The sequence below is a fragment of the Gopherus evgoodei genome, chromosome 2 (assembly GCF_007399415.2).
Source record: "Gopherus evgoodei ecotype Sinaloan lineage chromosome 2, rGopEvg1_v1.p, whole genome shotgun sequence".
NCBI classification, from domain to species: domain Eukaryota; kingdom Metazoa; phylum Chordata; order Testudines; family Testudinidae; genus Gopherus; species Gopherus evgoodei.
Window position 1 is genome coordinate 104,399,213 of NC_044323.1, and position 22,655 is coordinate 104,421,867.

Sequence of the window (22,655 nt, forward strand, 5' to 3'; positions counted from 1 at the left end):
CTTCTCTGGACTGACCAGAGTTGGTGGCTGGCATCATAGCGGGGAAGCATGCTGCCCTAACTTAAGGATGTTCCAGTCTCAAGTTTTAAATTCAACCACAGCTGTCCAGAGTAGAGTGCGGGTAAATATTTTCAAATGCACAGGATTGGAGCCCTGGGCACCCCCACAGTGCTGAAGCCCCAAACCTCAGGGCTTCTGGAAATACTATATGAAAACTTAAATCCTGTCTATCCTACACCACCTATCTGCACTTCAGGTATTGGAAATGACTGTACCCTCCTGGGATGCGGTGGTTCTTCACGATCACTAACCTGGCTCTAAATGTCTCATGAATCCTCCCTAATATGCTCTCTATTTTGTCAGTTTAATGGAGAAGGCATTGAAACTGTTTTGTAGCATCTATGGTAACTTGAATAAATTGCATGTTCCCTGCAGGGCACGCTACATAGTAAGTATAATTATATATAAATGGCTTAAAGTGAGGGAGCAATCTGATTCACTGATAGAAATCTCTATCTGTGTAATTATGAAAGAATGCCTAGAAGGGGCAGAACTGATTAATCAAAACACTGAATTAATGTTTTGATCAAATTAAATCCTGAATTAGTAAATGAATCAATAAAATGCCACAACAGAAGATTTGTTAGATATTTTAAATGAAAGTTGCTTCAGATGTATTCAAGGCATTTTCTCTCTGTGAATGTTCAATTTTGCGGCTCACAGAAAAATGAATTTAAAAGTTGTTTTGGTATTCATGGAAACCGAATCTTTAAATTCAGATACGTGAATGTTTGTATCCAAATTGCTAGACTGCTCATCCAGCTAGGGAACAAAAACATGTGATTTTAAGTAAACAGTTACCGGTTAACAGCACAGCTTGATTTTCAAACCACAGAGTAAAACCATCATTTTCAAATAACAAAGAAACTGAGAATAATAGTGATCAGCTCAAAGATATGTCGTGAGCAGGAAAAGAAAATAAACTCCTCAAAAAAAATATTGATATTCATTCATTCAGCTCCATGAATGAATGTTTTTTTAAGATAGAATAGTAAAAATTAACAGTGGTAGTGTACATGGATTCCAATTCTAATTAATAGTACATTGCTGTGACCGGCTGCATGTGGGCAAGATTTGATATTGGAGGCCAGATTTTCAAAGGACATCTTAAATGGGAAATGCATTTGTGTTTGTAAATGCATTTTTTTGTGCAACAAGTATACATATAAAATATATGGGTCCTTTTTAAGGGACCCTCTTAAAATTTAGTCTCTGAAGTTAATGGGCTTAAATTTTGGAGAGTACCTCTGTTTTTGGAGGTTGTATTAATGATTCCCATAGGGCTGGATTGTGGTATTTAACCACTATCCCGTCTGAGGGCAGTGTCAGTTGGCATCACCCCAGAGGTAGCACTGGGAGGCATTGTACTGCAAAGAGAATGCCTCTTGGAACTAGCTACCCCGTTTGTGCTGTGGGGAGAGCTATCTGCAAACCACCTTTAAAGGGCTGTAACATACTCCCCACATGTAACAGGGGCAGAGCTATGGTCTACCTAATCCCTATCTGTCCCTGACTTAGTGCCTCCTTTTGAATGAGCTGCTCTCACAGGAGTACTTCAACAGTGCTTTCCCAAGTGCAATGGCTGTAATTCCGGTCTGCCCATATGTGGGCCAAACAAGGGTAGAGACTGAGTCCTTCCTCCCCTACCCTACATGGCTATGTGAAGTCAGGGCCACAGTGAACTGCAGGTACATCGAACTACCTGTGCGTGCACACATATTACCAGGCATCTCACTCATGAGTCTGTGTGTCAATGGTGAATTGCAGCCACCTTTATTCCCAAGTGCAGAATTATGCTTGCACAAATGGAATATCGGTTGAGGCTCCACTGAAAACCAGATTCTGTCACATATCCCCATTGGATGTTGGTTTTGGAAATGTACCATTGTAGTGAGCTATTATGTGAAATTTATTACCGTTGCCAAGGCTTACTTAATTTCTCTATGCTCTGCAAGAATTATTCAATTCCATATGAGGGTAGTACATTTGTTCTAACATTTGTAAGTCCCAGTAATTCATTATTATTTGAAGCATTAAAATACAGCATGGTGCATCTTTTAGAACTTTGGTGCTATATCCTAAATACATTTCTGTTTGGGTCATTTTGTGGTCTCTACTCTGTCACCCATAATAATACTAAGTAGTATTTCACTTCACAAGGACTAGCACAATTTAAAAGAAGCAGTGTAGTTTTACCACACTTCCCTGTCAAACATTCCAACCCTAATTTGGAGTAACCTCCACTACGCATGTTAGAGAACATTGAGCTGATAGCCCAGTCTTTAGTATCTCTGCTGAGAGTGCAGATAAGGTAGTTAATTGGTGCCTGTAGTAGTATGGCTTTTGTAACATGGCCAAAATTATCCACTTAGAAACAGACTGAAAACATGAATTCATTTGTATGGGACTCTACCAGCTGTCATATGGTAATAACTTTTGGTCTCTACTGATTAGTGATGCATTTGAACCATTGACCTAGAAGTGAAAGGTTCTGTATCCCATCTTCTGTGCCATCCAGACTTCTTCAAATTTTAATTAAAGTTTGTCATAAATAACTTTCATCTTTCCTAATTATTGTTCTTTTCACCATCTTTCCTCTAGCATGGAAGAGTGTGAAGCCCTCTGCACTCGGCTTGCTATTATGGTCGATGGCAGTTTCAAGTGTCTTGGTTCTCCCCAGCATATTAAAAAGAGGTATTATATGTTGACATCTAACCTACTGCTGCTAAATTCAGGCAGAGATTTAGCTAGACATTTTAATAGTGCCAATAGGATATAAATACTTACAACTGCAGACAATTTCCCCTTACCTCCCATTACTGAAGTTAAAAGAGAAGCATTTAAGATGTCTAAGCAAACTAAATGGATGCATGACATTACTGAAATACTTTATAATCTGCACTGGTATTTGAAAGACAAAAAACTGTATCTAAATCAAGTTCCTACTGCACCCAACCTGAGAAATGGATTGTGTGCAATTTGACATTTTGCTGGATTCATAAAAAAAGCCTTATGTTCATCGCATGGCTCTCTGCTCATGGAAATAAGCATGTACCAGAACAGTAGCCACTAAAGAAATGCTTTCTTGCTGCTCAAATTAGCTATCCCTCTTGCCTAGTACCTTCTTGAGCTGACTTCAGTGGTAATTGTATGTCCTCAGACTCAGACTCTCTATTTATAAATAATAACGTTCCTCTCTTCCTTTTCATGGACTGAGCACTCTCAATTCTGCTTTGTCTGTACTCTGAAGTAAAACATAATCTATGTAAGTGGGTATGTTATAAAGAGGACAAGTGCACATTACCAACCGGAAAATAGGACAAGAAGCAGTGGGTTAAACTTCAGCTTTTAAAACTTAGATTAAATGTTAGAATAAACTTTATGGGTCAGTTTCTCATCTGGAGTAAATCAACATAACTCCATTGGAGTCAGTGATGCTATGCTAATTTACACCAGCTGAGCATCTGTCATGATAACTGTAAGCACATTTAATAATAACAAGCTCGAAAGGGAATTTTTGGGATCACAATCCCTGGAGATATCTAAGTATAAAATAGATATGCATCATACTGGTAACTGGGGGCAATGAGAACTAGGCAGGGGAATAAACTAGGTGACACACCAGAAGTTCCTCCCAATCCTAATGATTTCAGGACACTCACAATTCAACAGCTGCTTTCCATTTCTCCAAAACAGGATTCCAGCAGAACATATTCTCAAAAGAGAGAGTGTCTGAAACAAATTCATAGTCATTATTCCTGTAAAATTAATTATTTTAAGTGAAAAAACAGTACACCGGGCATATTTTACATTATCAGCAGATTTGCATTCCTTCTATTTGCCATGTCAGTTCTTTCAATAATTGAATCTTAATCGCATGCCTGTGGGATTTTGTGATATGTGTCCTGGTTCTCAATATCATTGAGGCATCTGTAGTGAGCCCATAGTTAAAGCTGCACTGAGATTTTCACATAAAGAAGATTAAAAATCTCTTTAGCTCACAGTTCAATGACTGAATTTAGTCTCCAAAATTTACCACAGATCTATTGATCCAGAGATCTATTGATTTTTCTACATCCTTTTTGTGGGGGCGGGTAAGGGGGAAAAGAGAGTCACTAACTTTTCCAGAGGAATCAATGAATATCATCCAGTTCTGAAAATTGGCTCCAACAGTCTCACTTTTGTTTTTTAGCTTCCTGTAGCTAAGCCACCACCGTCACCATTAACTTAGAACCTCACACACAAACATCCAGTAAAATGACATGTTCGGCAAAGTAAAAATGAAATGCAATAGAAGTTCCCCTTCTCCATCTTAACACTTGGGATATACCCAAAGGGAAGCCAATGAGAATTTCAGTATCCTCCATGAACTTCCACTCACTGCAGCTTTCTTGCTGTCCAGCCTCGCCCCTTGGTTTCCCAGCTCCACTCCATACAAACATCCCCAGCCAGCTCCTGATTCCAGGTTCCTTTATTCCACTGTGTGGTCACTTTGCTAACATCCCAGGTTCCCACAGACCAGATACAGTGTGCTGGAGTGAAGCTCCTCTCTATTTCACAGCTCACTGATTGATTGATTGAGTTTAGTTTCCAAATATATATCACAATTACTCTCCAGAGGACTATTACATTTTGGTGGGAAAAAATAGTTACTAACTTTCCCAGAGAAATCAATTCAGACCATTCTGCATTGAAATTTAGCTGTTGCAGCTTTTACTTACTCCCTGCTCAACACTAATGCTATGCTCACCCACATTGGATATTCACAGCCAACCTCTGGAAGCCTCCTTCCTTCTCTGCCCCCACCCCAGCTTCTCTTATAGTTCATTCATTACTCTCGCCTCCTCCTCTGTCCCCTTTCAGCTTTATTTTCAGCCTTACTAATCTCACTGAAACCTTACAACTCAAAATGCAATGCAACTTATATTCAGCACCTCCTGTTTTCCTGGCATCCTAAATACCCAGCTGCCAAACATTACTTCCCTCCTCAATCTACTACCCATACTAACCACCCGTGCTACCTACTTCCTGTTTCACTCACCAATTCCTGCTGCCTTGAAGCCTACCCACATCGTCACGCCCACTTACTCAGCACCCTTTAGTGTCCCTGTTTCTTTTATACCCTGTCAACACAGTATCTACCAGCACTGTAACACTTTGAACAAACAGAAACAAAAAGAAAAAAAAAGTAACTCCACCCCTTACACATACACATGCACAGGCACACAATTAATTTTCAGTTAAGGTGACTCAAGTGAAGAAATTTAGTAAAACTAAGTGTAATCACTTAAGGCAATATTAACATGTAGATGAACTTGATTTAACCTGTTCTACAGCCCAAATGCAATTGCAGACTTTCTCCTGTCTAAAACAAAATTCCCCTTCCACTTCCAACTGAAATGCACAACCTTAACTCTGACTTCCGCATGATTAATATATGCTATTGATAGATTATGCCTTGACTTGAAAAGGCTGCTGTTGTTATCACACTGAGACTGGAGTAAAGATTGTATGCTTGAGTGTGACTTTGAGGAATTTGATAAGTGCATTGTGTGTGGTTGTATCCTGGAAGTGAAAACGTGTTTGTAGCAGAGGTGAGGAATCCCATTCTATTTGAGTGGTAGAGTGTGTATTGTGCTTAGTCATAATATTTTAATTGATTTGCTAGGTGATTGATTATGTTGAAAGAAAATGCATGTAAACCACATAAATTGTAAATTAAGAATGATTTTTGTGTGTGTTGGTTACACTGGTGACACTTTTTTTATTTATAGTTTATTTTAAAGTGAGAATTCTGCTGAAAGGAAATTCATGTAAACCATATTAATTGTATATTAGAACATAAAAATGGCCGTAGTGGGTCAGACCCATGGTCCATCCAGCCTGGTATCCTGTCTTTTGACAGTGGACAGTGCCAGATGCTTCAGAGAGAATGAACAGAACAGGTCAACATACTGAGTGATCCATCCCCTGTCATCGAGTCCCAGCTTCTGACAGCCAGAGGCTTAGGGACACCTAGAACATGGGGTTGCCTTCCTGACTATCTTGGCTAATATCCTGTGATGGACTTATCCTCCATGAATTTATCTAATCTTTTTTTGAACCTAGTTATACTTTTGGCCTTCACAACACATCCTGGCAATGAGTTCCACAGCTCAACTGTGCATTGTGAAGAAATGCTTCCTTATGTTTGTTTTAAACCTGCTGCCTATTAATTTAATTGATGACCCCTGGTTCTTTTGTTATGTCAACAAGTGAATATTATTCACTTTCACCACACCGTTCATGATTTTATAGCCATCTATCATATTCCTTCTTGTCTCTTTTCTAATATGAACAGTCCCAGTCTTTCTAATATCTCCTCATATAGAAGCTGCTCCATACTCCTAATATTTTTTTGTTTTCCTTCTCTTCACCTTTTCTAATTCTAATATATCTTTTCTGAGTGGGGACAACCTGAACTGCATGCAATATTCAAGGTGTGGGAGTACCATTAATTTATATAGTGGTATTATGATATTTTCTGCCTTATTATCTATTCTTTTACTAATGGTTCCTAACATCTGTCAGCTTTTTGATTGCAGCTGCACTTTGAGCAAATGTTTTCAAAGAACTATCCACAATGACTCCAAGATCTCTTTCTTGATTGGTAACAGCTAATTTAGACCCCATCATTTTATATGTGTAGTTGGGATTATGTTTTCCAGTGTGCATTACTTTGCATTTATCAACACTGAATTTCATCTGCCATTTTGTTGCCCAGTCACCCAGTTTTGTGAGATCGCTTTTTAACTCCTCACAGTCTGCTTTGGACTTAACTATCTTGAGTAATTTTGTATCATCAAATTTTGCCACCTCCCTGCTTAACCCCTTTTCCATATCATTTATGACGATGTTGAACAGTGACAGTCCCAGTACAGATCCTTGGGGCACCCTGCTATTTACCTATCTCCACTGGGAAAACTGATAATTTTTCCTATCCTTTGTTTCCTATCTTTTAATTAGTTACTGATCTATGAAAGGACCTTCCATCTTATCCCATGACTGCTCACTTTGCTTAAGAGCCTTTGATGAGAGGCCTTGTCAAAGGCTTTCATTAACATTTAATTTCATTATATTAAATTAGTGTGTCATTTAACATTAACAGAGGTATTTTATGTTTGTTGTACTGATGCTATGCATATTTTTATATTTTCAATTTGTTTTTAACCAATTTTTACCCGTATTAATCTTTCTAGAAATTATATAGAAAAAATATTCCCAAATCACTTGTAGCTATAGTGGTCCAACAGTTGAGTGTAACAAATAAATCTGACTGAATATTGTGTCAGGATCTGAACCAAACCTTTGTCATTGGTTCATTTCAATTTAAAAGCCATACGTTTCGGTGACTAGCATAATTTTGTAACACTTTCTTGGAACCTTATTTTAACACACTAAAATGAGGCAATGCTATATGATAGTAGAACCCAGTAGGAGACATATTTTTAGTTTACTTAAGACAGTATTATGTTTTGAGGTTCTACCCATACATAAATATAGCAACTCAAACTCCATACTGAGATGTTATTTCTAGACTCAAATAATTTCTACTGCTGTTTTTCTATTTTCTCTATTCTCCCTTCCCGTTTTCCTTCTTCCCTATTCTCAACTGATATGTACACTGTTCACCCAGGGTCCAAGTTACTCTTGCAGGTAGTCCATCTCCTGTTCAGATTTGGGACCATTTGTGAGACTATATTTATTTATGTTGACAAAGGTTTAAAATATCTCAAAATGCTTCCCACTACTGAAGTTATTGTCCAGTTTCTTTAGAGCAGGAATCAGCAACCCTTGGCACGCGGCCCATCAGGGAAATCTGATGGCAGTCCAGGACAGTTTGTTTACCTCCAGTGTCAACAGGTTTGGCCGATCTCAGCTCCCACTTGCCGCGGTTTGCCGTTCAAGGCCAGTGCGGGCAGTGGGAAGTGGTGGCCAACACATCCTTTGGCCCCTACCGCTTCCCGCAGCCCCCATTGGCCTGGAACAGCAACCCGCAGCCAGCGGGAGCTGCAATCAGCCAAACCTGCAGCGCTGCAGGTAAACAAACTATCCAGGCCTGCCTGGACTTCCCTGAGGGGCCGCGTGCCAAAGGTTGTCAATCCCTGCTTTAAAGGAAATCTTACTGCAGCTGGTAAATTTCTAAATAATGCCCAAAAGGCATTGTTATTTGAAAAGAGTGAGCTTAGAGGTGAGCTAGAAACTTAGTTCCAGCTATGGCTTGCAGAAGCTACATGCTTTAGTAGATGGGGCTGCTAAAACCTAATTTCAGTTGACTCCTGCCAAATAAGTCAATTACTCTAAATCGTGAATGGATTACATTTCTGCGCTCTCCCCAGCGTCCTCCATTATATTTTATGTTTTTCAGAAAATTGCACAGAAGGATTTTTATGTTTGATACAACTGGCCAGTCCCCTAGGAACAATATTTTGAATATCTTCCTTCATTCTGGGTCCATCTGGACAGATTCTCATTGTGAAATACCCATACCTGTTTTTCAAGTGCTGGATGCACATCAAATCAGTGCATAAATAAGATCAGGAAGCCAGCTGATTAAATTACCCAACAACTAATCCATTTGTTATGGCAGAGCTGCAGTGAAAATGTGTTGCCAAACTAGTTAAGCTTTACCATTTAAAAAATTAGGTTGATGAGGAAGATTTTCGTCTTTCTTTCTAATATACTCGTGAATTTCTTAGAGTGAAAGGAGAGGTTTGAATTTAAAAATCTCATGAATATTCCAGCACTGAGTGGAAACAGTTACAATGCTGAAGGATCCCGGTATTTATTAGGTAATAAAGTCACAATGTGTTTATTAGAAGTCATAAAACATGCAGTTAATGTCATGGAATAATGCCATTTTTATACCTGTTATCTTGAACAATCAAAATATTTTGGCATTTGACAAACCTGTTATTGTCACTGAGTGTGCAGGCATATATGTATACTATATTTATCCCAATATATTCCCAATTAAGAGTTAAGGTTAAAAGCAGCTTTCTGTGGAGTCCAGCTAGCACACCCTGAAAAGAAACATTTTCATTACAAATATTATATATCTTTAAAAATTCCCAAACATTAGAAGTCTGGGAATGAGCTCTATCTATTTATATTTATGCATATTAAATGCCAAATTTTAACTTAAAAGAACACGATTAAGTTTCAAACTCAAGCACAAGAAAGTTAGGAAATGCCAGAACTAAAGTTGCCTCAGCACTGAATGAGGGACAGGTCCTGTTAAAGACTTTAGCATAATGCATTTGCAAAGAGGGCCCTAATAAGGTTGCATAGGCACCCTTATTTCTGACATTTCCTGACTTTTGTGTGCTTGGCCTTGCAACCTTAATTATGTTATTTTAATATTTTTTGTGTGTAATATCCTAGGTTTAAGTTAGCTTTTTTTTTTTTTAAAAGCTAACTGAAAAAAACAGAAATTCAATCATCTGGCATCAAATTGATGTCTACATTAGGTCATCAGTAGGTTTGGAACCTTTAAATTCACCGTACAGACTTCTACCAGGTGAGCTAATGAAATGATTGATAGCAGTGGTAGGTTGCCATCCTCTATGTAGACCAGCACTAGAGGGGATGGGTGTCATAGACATTTGCTGACAGCTGAGGAATCATGAAGCTCAGGAATCTTGGTTTCCATTCCAGGTTCTGTGATCTGGGGGGCACAGACTCTTGTATTCATTCTCTCCAACTATGACCTCTTCTGTCCCATCTGATACAATCTGTCCATGTCCCAGTCCTAGCTCTTCCCTGCCCAGCTCCTCATCCCAGTCCCATTCCCCTTGCCTCTCCAGTTCCAACCTCCACTCCTCAGGCTTCTCATCTTAGCCCTAGTCTTCTTGCCCAGCAAGTTCTAATCAGATCCCTCCAGACACCCCATACCAAATAATCACAGTCCCATCTTCTCATCTGATCGGTCTCATTCTACCCTAAGGCATGTCCCCCAGCCCATATTCCCATTCCCTCTTGCTTCCAAAAGCTCCTTATCTAATTTATGCTTCCCTTGCCTCGCCTCTTCTTCCAGCCTCTCTGCCAAGATTACCTGTACTCCCCCCTCACTGTGGCTCCTCTTCATATCTGTTTCCCGCATTTCAGTCTGCTGCCCTACTGGGTCTCAGATCCCAGTCTGCCCCTGCCTTTTCATCCAAACAGTCTTCCCTGACCTACCGGCTTTCAGTCATCCCTCCACCTGTTTTGCTCCCCAAGCCCCAATCCAGTCTCCTTCCTCAGCCACTCCCAATTTCCCTCTGCCATCCTCCAGTCCTGTCTCCACCCCTGCAAGTTCCTTCTCCCAATCTACTTCCCCATGACCCACCCTCAACACATATGTGGGTCTTGTACCTTCTGCATTCAAATCAAGCAGCTTCCTCCTCCACACTACTTGAGGCCACAGGAATGAGACTCCCTGTTCAGGTGACCAGACCGGCATAGCTCATGGCAGCGCAAATTTGCAATCACAGGGAATGTTCTGCTCAGCCCAGGGCTGGAACATGTCCAACACAGAGAGACTCTTTAGGGTATTTAATTGCTAAAATCTAAGTTTCTACTGAGTATGTGCACACTGCAGTTTTTCCTAGGCTTATAACTTGGACAAATTAGGTGGATCTTCATGGGGAGAGCAAAAAGAACATTCAGACACAAAGGACACCCTCTGACAAACTTCAAGTCCCTGCTACAAAGCTGGGGCACTAGAACTTTTCCAGCTTTTCCAGCTTGCCAGACTCTCTCAACCTGAGTAAAACAACATATTTTGGGTTAGCCTTATTCTTGACATTGGCCATTTTAGCTGAAATTTCCCCAAAACAAATTCAGTCTGAGGCTGGCACGATGCATGAAATGCCAACCATTCAGCCCAAATGGTAAAAGGTAAGCAAAGTTACAAGCAACTGAAAACAAGGTCTTATAATGAGCTGTATCAGGCAACCTCAGCAGGTCGTGCTACTAGCCTGATCTGTAATATAGAGAGTCTGAACCACCACTGCATTACTCCACTAGTGGAAGACCAGAGTATCTCAGTGGTGAATCAAGCTTAGGGGATGGGTGTGGGTGAATGTACACACACATGCATGTGCACGTGCGCACATGCACAATATATATGTATACATGTGTATGTGAATACAGTTATCAAGATTTTGATATACAGTATGCTTCCCTTTATCCAAACCCTGATTATCCAAACCTCTGCATTAGCTAAATCTTTTTGTTGTTCCCCATGCAGAATCCTGGTCTGGAGTCTCTGCTCTGCCTTTCACCTTACGCCTGCAAGGATTGGGCGTCACCAGCCATGCAGCAGCACAGGGAGCCCTCTGCAGCCCTGCTCTCATGGGAGTGAGTGAGCAGGGCAGAGCAGAGACCCCCAGCCAGGACTGCAAGGAGGAGAAAGAGGAGGGGGATGAGCCCCCAGCATCAGGGGAGGCCATCCCTCTACTCAATGGCTTCTGCCATCTTGATTATCTGAAATCCCAATTATCGGAATAAGATCCATGCCACCCTGCTATTTGGATAATTAAGAGTATACGGTGTATTACTCTTAATAATCAAGATTTTTAAAATAGGTGCCTGCATTTAGGATCTTAAGCCAATAAGTGTGTCAGGTGCCTGACATCTCCTGTTGGCTGTGATGCTGGGAGCTAAGTATTTTAAAAAACCATGCCACTTACTTCGGGACCTAAATATGGATTTATGAGATTAGATTTTGAAAAATCTGGGCTCTGAGTGTGTATAGATGGGCATGTCTTATGAAATATATGTCCAATACTCATACCTATGTATTATGTGTCAATTTGTTTGTTTTTACATTCCTGTTGTTATACTTAAGAAAACAGAATTACGAAGAAAAATAATTGATAAATAGCTTATGAGAAGGAAATTTTATATGTTTTTTAAAAAATGTTGTATAATTTACTCATGACGGTGTATTTGTTCAGCAACACTGAGATGGTTTCACTTTGAATAACCATATAAGGAAATGGCATATAGCAGTTGGTACCAGTTTTGAATTTATTAGCAAGATTTTTTTAAAGAAAGAGGAGGTTTCATCAGATCATTTAATTTTTAATAGATAAATTTATCTCTATTTGTTTCTCTTTTTGAATACATTTGTATTTGTTTGTAAATTTTATTACATAAGAACAGCCATGCTGGGCCAGACCACTGATCCATTTAGCTCAGTACCCTGTAGTCTGGCAGTGGCCAATGCCAGATCCCTTATTGGGAATGAACAGAACAGAGCAATTATTCAGTGATCCACCCCCTGTCATCCAGTTGCAGCTTCAGGCAGTCAAAAGTTTAGGAACACTGAGTATGGGATTGTGTCCCTGAGCATCCTGGCTAATAGTCAGTGATGGACCTTTCCTCCATGAAATTATCTAGTTATTTTTGAACTCAGTTATACTTTTTGCCTTCAACATCCCTTGGCAACGAGTTCCGCAGGTTTACTGTGCATTCTGTGAAGAGTCACATAGGGGCCATAATCCTTTGTTTATGTGAGTAGTGCTAATTTAAGTCAGTGGGCCAATTTGCACCCATGATGACTGTTCATTTAAGGGAAAAAAATATTGCATCCAATGTATGGAAAGGAATGTGAAGTGAAGTAAATAGTTAAGCATTCCCGTGGTGAGTTGTTTCATATCCTTGAAGTATGGCCAATGTTCTGGAGGATGTGGCTTATGCTCTCCCTTCTAGACATTAAATTCAAGTAATGCTTTGATTTTATTGCCTGATATAATGCCATTCTCTGAGTACTCTGTTGATATTATATGAAGCAATAGAAGAGATCAATCAAGCTAGTTTTATACTAAAAGATAAAGTGTGCATATTATTTTTTCACAAGCAAATCTTCAGACAGCGCTAATTTAATGATGCGTATTTCCAGGCAGAGACAACAGAACTAGAAAGAACAACATCAGGGAAATGTGTGTTTTGAATAGTGAGATATATCTAGATGATTAGCTGCTCTGGCTAGTCATCAGGAATTAAGATACAGGCCCAGATTCTCTGCTTCACTGAAATTACATTTAGCAAACTTGGTGGGAGGGGTGGTGTGGGAATTCAGGGAGCTCCTTGCTGTAGTTTTCTGATACTCTGCCAATTCTTGGTGCAGGTTACAGGAGTACCTACAAACTTCTGAAAGTTGGGGACCACTATCAGCTAGCACATCTGCCTACTAAGTGAAGCAGGAAGATGTTGGTATCCAGCCACTTCTCTTCCACTTGCTCCAGGCCCTTTCACTGAGCTTTTGAGAAGGTGACATAAGAAATAGTTTTAATGGCTTTGCATCCACTGTTAAATCCCCGGTTAGAGGAGACAGCTTCCATTTCCTTTATACTGCCTGTGTGGCACAGAGGAAACAGAGCAGGGCAGGGAACCAGCTCTGTAATATAGTTGGTATTTACAAAATAAGGGTCCAATCATGCAGACAGTCAATGAGTAACTTTACTTCCATGAGCAATTCCATTGGGTTTGGTCAGAGTCTAAACTGAACAAATAGTCTGGTTGAAAAAGAGCAAGATTAAAAACAAATGAAGGCAGCATTAAATTGATGTGCTTATAGCAATGGAAAACACCTTTGCTGAGCAGCGCCAAAGATAGGGCATCAGATGGCTGCTGAACAGGTGTACTGATTCAACTGATGCTGCTTTAATGATTATGTTTTCCTCCTCAGGTCTTGAACTGTTGGGTACTAAAGGTTTGATCCTAGCACTGCTAATCAAATCAGAATGTGGTGGTCTGTGTAATTCTACTTTGGGTTTCTGCATTAATTTTATCAGTTGGGTCAGAGAGGAAAACATTTAGAGGAAAAAATGGTCAGTTCAATTTCCATTGCCTCAGTTGGCTACAGAAAGCAACCTGCTGGCTGATTACAGAAATGGGGGAGATGATGTGGATGATGAGTGTTATCCGGTACAGAAACTTCTGCAGTAAAATAAAATATGAATTCAAGGTATAGGAGATGCACAATTTGACTAGCCAGAAACATTTCCCATTTTTTTTATTTGTACCCAGGTTGGTATTTATGCCATTCAGGATTAAGAATTACATTAAGCCACAGAGATTTCTGTGTGTGCTAATCAGAATTTTTATTTATTTTCATTGGAAACTTCACTGCATGCAACATTTTCATTTTATGAGACTGCTGAACATCTCCATAAAACAGCATTTTTCTGACTGTAATTCCTCAGGACCGCTGTATACAGACACCAGAAGACTGATCAGAATCAATGATCTCTTGTAAACAGTTACCTAAGCTTGGCTTTCGTCTACATTGAACACCCTTGTTAACACTATCCATCTTTGTTGCAGTTTCTTTGTCATTCTGCAGGGATGATGTTATGCATTTAAAAGATTTAAGTAAAAGTCTCGTATGTGTTAGTAAATCATTGCAAGGGAAACCAGCCAGCCACTACTCTGGATTCCACAGCGTTCCACATCCCTCTCCTGTGATCATGTTATTCATGTATTACTTCATGCTACTCAAATAATGTTTGGAAATCAACAGCACAGATTGGGTAGTGTCGCATTTGAACAAAACGAAATAATGGCATGTTACGTTTTCCTATGCTATTTAAATGTTTGGGTCCAAATGTAACGGCAAAACAAAACAAAACAAAAAATATGCAGTGTTGGGGTGCTGTGTGTATCTTTTTAAACAAGTCATTGCACTCATATTTTAGGGTACTGCAACACAGCTTTGCTATGCAGCTTCTGTACCAAACAGTCCCACAACAAGATTCTTCAGTCTAATAAGATGCATGAAAATAATATTTTGCTTTATGGATCTAAATTTTTGAAATAATTGGCTAGATCTGGTGTTAAATGCCAGGTAGTCACAAGTACATAGCTTTACACCAGCTAAAGATCTGGCCCAATGCAAATCTCTCAGCCATTGTTATAATCCACGTGTTTTATAAAGTAAATGGGTCAAAGGAATGCAGACGATCTGTGATGAAACTGGGAAAACACCTCCTGAATCCAAGGCTTGTGCTTTAGAATCTTATCTTTACTTCTTTTCCTTCTCAGACTATTGAGAAGAGGTTGAGCTGAGGGTTTGGGTGATTATGGGCAGGCCTGTTCTTTTTTTACCTTTGTGCGTGTTCAGTCTGTGCAATGTGTACCTATAGACATATTATTTTTCTAAACTTGAAGAAGGAAATGTATAATGTACAGTACAGTTTACTCCAGATTATCTGACTGGCATGGGGAACATAGGTTTGGGAATTTTGGATAATCAAGAGGGTCGGAGCCATTTGGCAGTGGGGAGGCCTCCCCCACAGACAAGAGCTTGTCCTTCTCCTTGCTGCCGGGACTGGGTTTCTCTGCTCTGCCCTTCTCACTCATTCCCATGACAGTGGGGCTGCAGAGGGCTCTCTGCACTGCCACAGGAGCCATTTGGCAGCGGGATGGCCTCCTCCATATCAGGGCCTTTCCCTCCTTCCTCCTCACAGTTCTGCCCAGGGGCCTCTGTTCTATTATCTGAACCTCCACATTATTCAAATCTCTTCCTTGTCCCCTAGCATGAGAGATGCGCCCTCTGTAGCATGGCTCCTGCTGGGGTTTGAGGAAGGGATTTGGATAATGTGGAAGATTGGATAATAGGGTTTCAGGTGAATGGGAGTATACTGTATACCATTCCATCCACCACTGTTTGGATGATTATGATGATAATTTGCTCTGCGTATGTTAAATCCAAGAACTCAGCATGTGTCATGTGTTGTGTACTGGAAACTGGACATTTCTGCAGGGACATTGTGAAATAAGGAATCCTTCCCACCACCAGCCATTTGGCTAACATAACCTTGCAGTTATTTCTCTACCATTTGTTAGACTTCTTGTGAGCTGGAGAAATTCCACTAGCACTGTGCAGTAGTGGGTGACTTAGTCTGGAAATGCACTGGTCACTTGATAAATGTGCTATATACTTCAGGCCCTTTATGAACATTCCAGAAACACTTAAAAATTTACAACATACTAAAGGAGTGTTCTGATATTCCTAATTCAACAGTGAATAACAAACCTTTCATGTAGCACTCTGTTACCATGGTGTTATAGCAGAGTTTTTCTGAAATGCCCAACTCTGTTAACAAGCCTTGATCTTACTGAGAGAAAATGGATTCAGCTGATTCACTTAGACTGGTGACAACTTATTACCTCACTCAGATGTAAGTGAAGCAGGTGGGAGTGCTTGCCTGTAAGAGAGGATTTAGGGTATAGGCTGAACAACACTGGGAAAGGAACCCTAGGAACAGAAAAGCCAGGGAGAAAGTTTATATTGAATGATATTATATTGTTTGTGGTGTATTATTTTATAGCCAAATCCTAGGAAAGGAGGGTGAAATTTTGAATCTAGAGGGTGTGTGGACTTTGTTTTAGAGCAGAAAAGCACTCACATGTACACCGGTAGTTGAAAATGATCATGAGCAAATGTATGATGCTATAGTGGTGACTTTCATCACTTATAGTATGTCTATTTTATGTATAAAATTAACAGTCTGCACTATATGCTAGAATTAATATATTTCATAAAAAGAATGCTTTAGTTAGATTTTCAAAACTTGACTTACCTACATATTATGAAACGTGTCCAGAGAGAGGAAAATAAATTCTCTACATTATTTCAAGAGATTAATAGTGTTAATGAGTAGTTAAAGTAGGAAACTAGGAATCAGGAGACTTGAATTGTGTTCCTAAATGTTGCTGATTTGTAGTATGAACATTAACAAATCACTTAACAACTCTATGCCTTACTTTCTACTTCTGTAAAATACAGATAATACCCATGTTTGTAAAACATTAGCTCCTCCATGGCAAGATTTCACTAAATGCAATATATTGTGATCACCTACAGTTTAATACTTTCTCTCTCCCGCTAGGAAAAATAGACCTCCTACTCTTCCTTTTCTGTATTTGGTTCTGGTAACAAATGTCATCCTCCACTGACAGTTCAAAGCTGTATAATCATTAAAACATGTCCTCCTTTACAAAGAACAGTTTTGTGGCACTAAGAGTATCAATGACATTGTATCTTCCTTGTGGTTATCAGTGTTTGCTTGATGATAATATAACATTAAAATCCCAATGGTGGTAATAGAATAGGCATCCATGCTGTTATTTGATAACATTGTGTGACAATCAATTTACCTGAGCATTCTTCTCATCTTTATGGAAAAGAACATGTATAACTGCGTCCCTACTCAATGCTTTCAGGTTTGGAGATGGCTATTCAGTCAAGGTTTGGCTTAACAAAGAAGCAAGCAACCACAGTACTATTTTGGACTATCTGCAGCTACATTTTCCAGGAACACAGCTTAAGGTATGGCTGAAATCCTCTATTCATAGCAGTTGCCAAGGATAAGTTCTTGAGACCATTAACAAAAGGCAAATTTGAATAAACTAGCTGGTTTCTCATTCTTTCCTGATCAATATGGCTACTCGTTTTAATTTATATGTGTTTAACTGTTAAATTGTCACCCACCTGTATGCTGTAGATGCAGAGTAGAGCCATTTCGGCAGCATAAGCAAATGTGATTGGTTCATGAGCTTCAATTCCCTTCTCTTATTTTTGGTATTTACAGAGTCAAATTTTCCAGAATATGCACACAGGGTCTGATTCTATGTCCACTGAAGGGACAACTTAGTGGTCTGAACATTGGCCTCCTAAACCCAGCGTTGTGAATTCAATCCTTGAGGGAGCCATTTAGGGATCTGGGGCAAAAATCTGTCTGGGGATTGGTCTTGCTTTGAGCAGGGGGTGAACTAGATGACCTCCTGAGGTCACCTTCCAACCCTAGTATTCTATGAATGGAAGTAATTTCAGAGTTAATACATCCGCAACACCATATTTTTCTTTGTCCTCACCCACTCAATCCAGTACCTAGAAAATGGCAGGCAGGTGAATAGTGTATTAGGAAGTCAACATTTACCCACAGCTACCACACAGTGACATCTAATATGCCTCAGATGCCTTCTATTTTAAGCATAAGGAAATGCTGTAGTATTTCAGATATCGTTGTGTGGTAACTTGATTGTTGGATGGCAATTACTATGTGTACATGTCCTCAGAAGAAAAATTCTGAAATATATATTTAATAGTTGACTGAAATGTTTTGCTACAACTTTGTTCTCCTTTCCCAGCAGGTTGCCTTTTTTTGAACTCAGAATTAAAAAAGGGGAATTCTTGTGAGGCTGAACTAATGCAAGGAAATGGGCATCCCAACCAAGAGATCCACTTAAATAATATCTTAGACATTTCTCTCAAGACATTTTAACTCCTCCTTTCATTTGTCTTTTTTTTCTTTAGTCCATCCATTCAGATAAACAGGTGCGATATCTTATTCTTATGAGGTGTACAAGCCCATAGATGTACTGAGATTTTCATTTTCACAGGCACTTGGCTATTTGGTTATATAATATTGCTGATGTAGAAATCACACATTTTTGCTCTTAGCTGTGTTCATAATAGCCTCTAATGGTAACCCTAGATGAGTTGGTTTGTGTGTATCTATATAAAATCAATGCGGTACCCACTAGTTAATAGAAGTAAACTTTATTCTACTTTCTCAAAATTTACCAATGTCTGCAGTAAGATGGCTATAGTCCAGTACTCTGAAGCACTTCTGTTTTCCAAGGTCACAGAGGAAAAGTCAATTGGTGTGTTCCTGTCTCCATAAAAGTGTCCTGGATTTTCATATATTGTATGATATGAACGCATCATAAAAGAGTAACGCTTTCAAACATACCACAGCCATCTGTCACATCCCCAAATGTGTTCCGGCATAAATATCAAGATTAAAATATATACTGTCACATGCAAAATGGATTCTTGTAGGTTAATTTAGAACTCTTGTCTCTGAAAATGTATCCTATAAAAGTAGATGGTCCCAAGCTGTAGAATTTTGGTCTGGGTATAGATTTCTAGCACCCTGAGTTTCAGGGTAGGGTTCTGATTTGAGATTTTGGTTTAGCCATTGTAGATACCAGCTGTGATATACTGATTTCAGTGTGGTTTCTGAAATGTTTCCCATTCCCCAAATCATTCTGAATCAATGGGTTTGGTTTGAAGCCATCTCTAACTTTAAAATTGATAAGAAAAATAAATCTCTGCAGCCGCAAACAGCCAGTTATCTTTCAATTCCACTGTGATAGCTTTGTGGATACTGAAAGATCTTTTCTGAACCATACCATGTTGTGCTTTTTACAATGTTACAGTCAAGATCTAGTATATTCTTACAGAATCATATTTTTCAGCTGAGGCTCATATTGAAACCAGGTTAGTTGAAAATAAATATAATTTTATCAGAATATTCAATAGCATTTATTTATGTTTGTTTGAAGGAACAGCACCTTAATCTGCAGGAGTATCGTGTACCGTACAGATGGGGCTGTTTACCAGAGCTCTTCAAAGTTTTAGAGAACAACAAAGTTCTGCTGAAAATCAAACACTATTCCATTAGCGAAACCACTTTAGAGCAGGTATGTTCCTCCTTGATGTTGTCTCTCTTTTTCTGAATATGCTGTACTACTTTAATTATGTATGCAGTAGAATATTGCAGTATATAGTTTATCTAGAGCTGTCCTAGTGTGATTCATAAGACATAATAACCTTATAATTAAAGGATTTTCTCCTTTAGTGTAAGTGGCTGGGATCTTTCCTTTTGAAGCAAATGTCATGCAGTTTTCTTGCATTTGCAATCTATGTACCACTGCAACAGGCACATTAGAAACGCACAAATAGAAGGGATCTCTATGAAATGGCTATGAAATCTTGGGTTTACACCATGTATAATATAGTGATGATCATGAAATTCCTGGGTGCCAGTGTTGTGTTACAGCATCTAGGGATATAACTTCTCATATATATTCTGAAAATGCTGAGAAGCTGAGCTCGTCAGAACATTAATTATGTATAATATTTGCTGTGAGATTAGCTCTTTTTTCCAAGTGCAAATCATTCATGAACAGACTTTGATTTGTATTAATCTATCAGCTCCTGCTGCTTTAATTATTCAATGAACAATTTATGCAAACAAATAGCCTATGGGTTACTCTTTGACTGTTCACTCAAGCTTGTTTGCTGTTCATTATTTATGGTGAGTGATTGCTTACCTCAATTACATGGTATTGTTTTTGCACCCTGACTGAATAAGTGAAAGTTTTAAACAGGATAATAGTGACTGCTGAATAAAAAATTTGAATGGATTCCTTTGCTTGCATGTGAATATTGTTATGGGAATGAAGAACTGTCATCCCTCAAATATCCAAGTGATCAAAAAACCGTTTTGTGTGAATGTAGGTGAAAAGCAAACAACCAGGGGACCCAAGTGAATAGAACAGGCATTTGGAATTCAAATGGATGTTTCCTCACATCAATTCAGTGTTCAGAAGGTTATTCAACATAAATTTTAGCTTTAAATATCTGGGTGTAGATCCTGCACCACTGACATCAATGGGAGTTTTGCCATTCAAGTCAATGGAAGCAGGATCAGGCCCCTCCAATATTTTTTAAAAAATGAAGATTTGTTTGTTCAATACAAGCAAAATCCAGTGTTCCCAGGGAATGTGGATAACCATATTAAATCTGAACTTATTTTATTGAACATGGACTTCTACTGTTTTGCTTTGGAAAGCATCTTAATAAAGGTGGCCTGAAAAAGTCACAAAAGGAGACAAAGTTCCAGCTCATGTATTGCTATCCCATAAGCCCTCCTATGTTGTGTCTTGCAGGTATTTATTAATTTTGCTATTCACCAGCAGGAAACGTCACCTTCTGCACAAGAATCTTCAACCAATCATCACCACCATCTGCCAGTCTAGGCTCAGTGCAGGTCATTGTCCAACAATATGTTTTACAGACAATAAAACTTTTCACCTGGTTACTGCCAAACTGAAAGGGAGAGGGAAGTTCGTAATTTATAGACGAAAAACCAGAACTACCAGTTCTTAGTAGAAAGAGTGGTTATTAGAGAGAGATACACACACACACACAAAAGCCAAAAAAAAGTACAGTACTTAACTGAACTGGAATTTTATAATAAAACGTTTGACCTAATTAATGAAATCTGTTACACAGTAAAAGGGCTGATCTTATAATGAGTGACATTTCAGAAGTTTTTTTTTTTGGTGGGGGGAGATTGCTCTCTATTCATTTGATCAGTCACATTAAAAAGCCATAGCTATTACATGACAAGGGAAGCAAAACCCAGTGGATATTAGGAACAGCCATGCTATCATATAATATTTGTATTTAATAGCTCAAATGAGAGCACTTTGACTTCTGCATTAATTCAGTTCTGTGTTATGACAAGCTAAATTAGCTCTTTTTATTGTATAAAAGAAGCACTATATTCCATAAGGGCTTTTTGTCAAAGGGGGTATTAGTGCAGTTATATTAAGTACATTTAACAAGGTTCATAAATCATACTTGACAATGAGTTCTCCCTAACACCTGTAGGTTATTTCTCTAGGATTGTTAAGAATAATCTATTTTGTTAGCATTTTTATGTTGTTATTCTTTAAATGTTCTAAGAGAAGGTGAAAATGGATTTGTAGCCAAGGACCTATTGGAAGTAAACGAGATAAATGTACAGGCATTGATCAATAATCTTTTCAGGCTATTTATCCCAATTTCAGATTCTTCACACAGGGCTGTGCCACAGCTTTCAATAGTGTCATCAACTTGTAAATGTGAGACAGAAATTAACATTGAATGAACAAAATCTCAGCCTCTTTCATCCATCCTCATACTTCTGTGGCTAGAGAAAGATCAGAACTTCTTGGAGCAGGGGGGAAGAGGAGAAGCTCTTAGCTTATTTTTATAAACAAACTCTCTGGGAACCCTGGCACAGTAGTTGATATCACTTTCATTGGGCTCTATTGTTGAATCTAAGTTGAAATTTTGGAACACTGTGATTTAGTAGAAAGGTATTTCTATGATATAATTTGAAAATCAAATTGTACACTTTGAGATAAAAGGATCTAATCAGAAGCTATCTGTGTTCCTGTGTCCCTGCTTTAATGCCATACTGTAGCAGGATGTAATTTAAAAGTGTTATGCTTGTGCCCTAGGCTTTTCAAGCTGACCCAGAAGGATTTTTGATTCTTACATTGACAGGTGTATTTTTGGACCATGATGCTTTTGAATGAATTTAGAACTCAGGGTTCCCACTTTGAAAACTTATTCTTGCTCTTTTGAAAATGTTAAATCCTGAAAACTTAATTAAATGTCACTTTTCTGAGTAAAGTGTGGAATATTGTATTAATGTAGTGGGCAAATAAAGTCAATAAGATTTATTTCAGACTGATGGTTGAATGCAATTCTGTTAACTATATTTCTCTTCTTTGAATCTCTTCATCTGTCTCTCTCGGGACCCAATTTAATTGAAGCAAATAGCAAACAATGTCTCTCTCCCAATCCTTTATGGTTGAAGAAGGCCAAAATCTAATTGAGTTTCAGTGTATTTGGTTCTGTCTCAGAGGACATTTTCCCAGTCTTTGAAATGCTGCACTCTGGAAATTTGCAAGGCTCAAGTCTAGTCTTTGAAGATTTTTTT

At 38.8% G+C, this 22,655-nt stretch overlaps 1 protein-coding gene across 1 annotated transcript in view; it reads left to right on the forward strand.

Moving 5' to 3' along the window:
* Window positions 1–22,367, forward strand: part of ABCA13 (ATP binding cassette subfamily A member 13) — a 281,591-nt gene extending 259,224 nt beyond the window's left edge. The window contains 4 exon segments of the mRNA XM_030551464.1: window positions 2,662–2,754; window positions 17,314–17,419; window positions 19,441–19,578; window positions 20,830–22,367. Coding sequence (XP_030407324.1) covers window positions 2,662–2,754; window positions 17,314–17,419; window positions 19,441–19,578; window positions 20,830–20,919 — 427 coding nt within the window. The 3' untranslated portion in view covers window positions 20,920–22,367.
* Window positions 22,368–22,655: the final 288 nt, after the last annotated feature.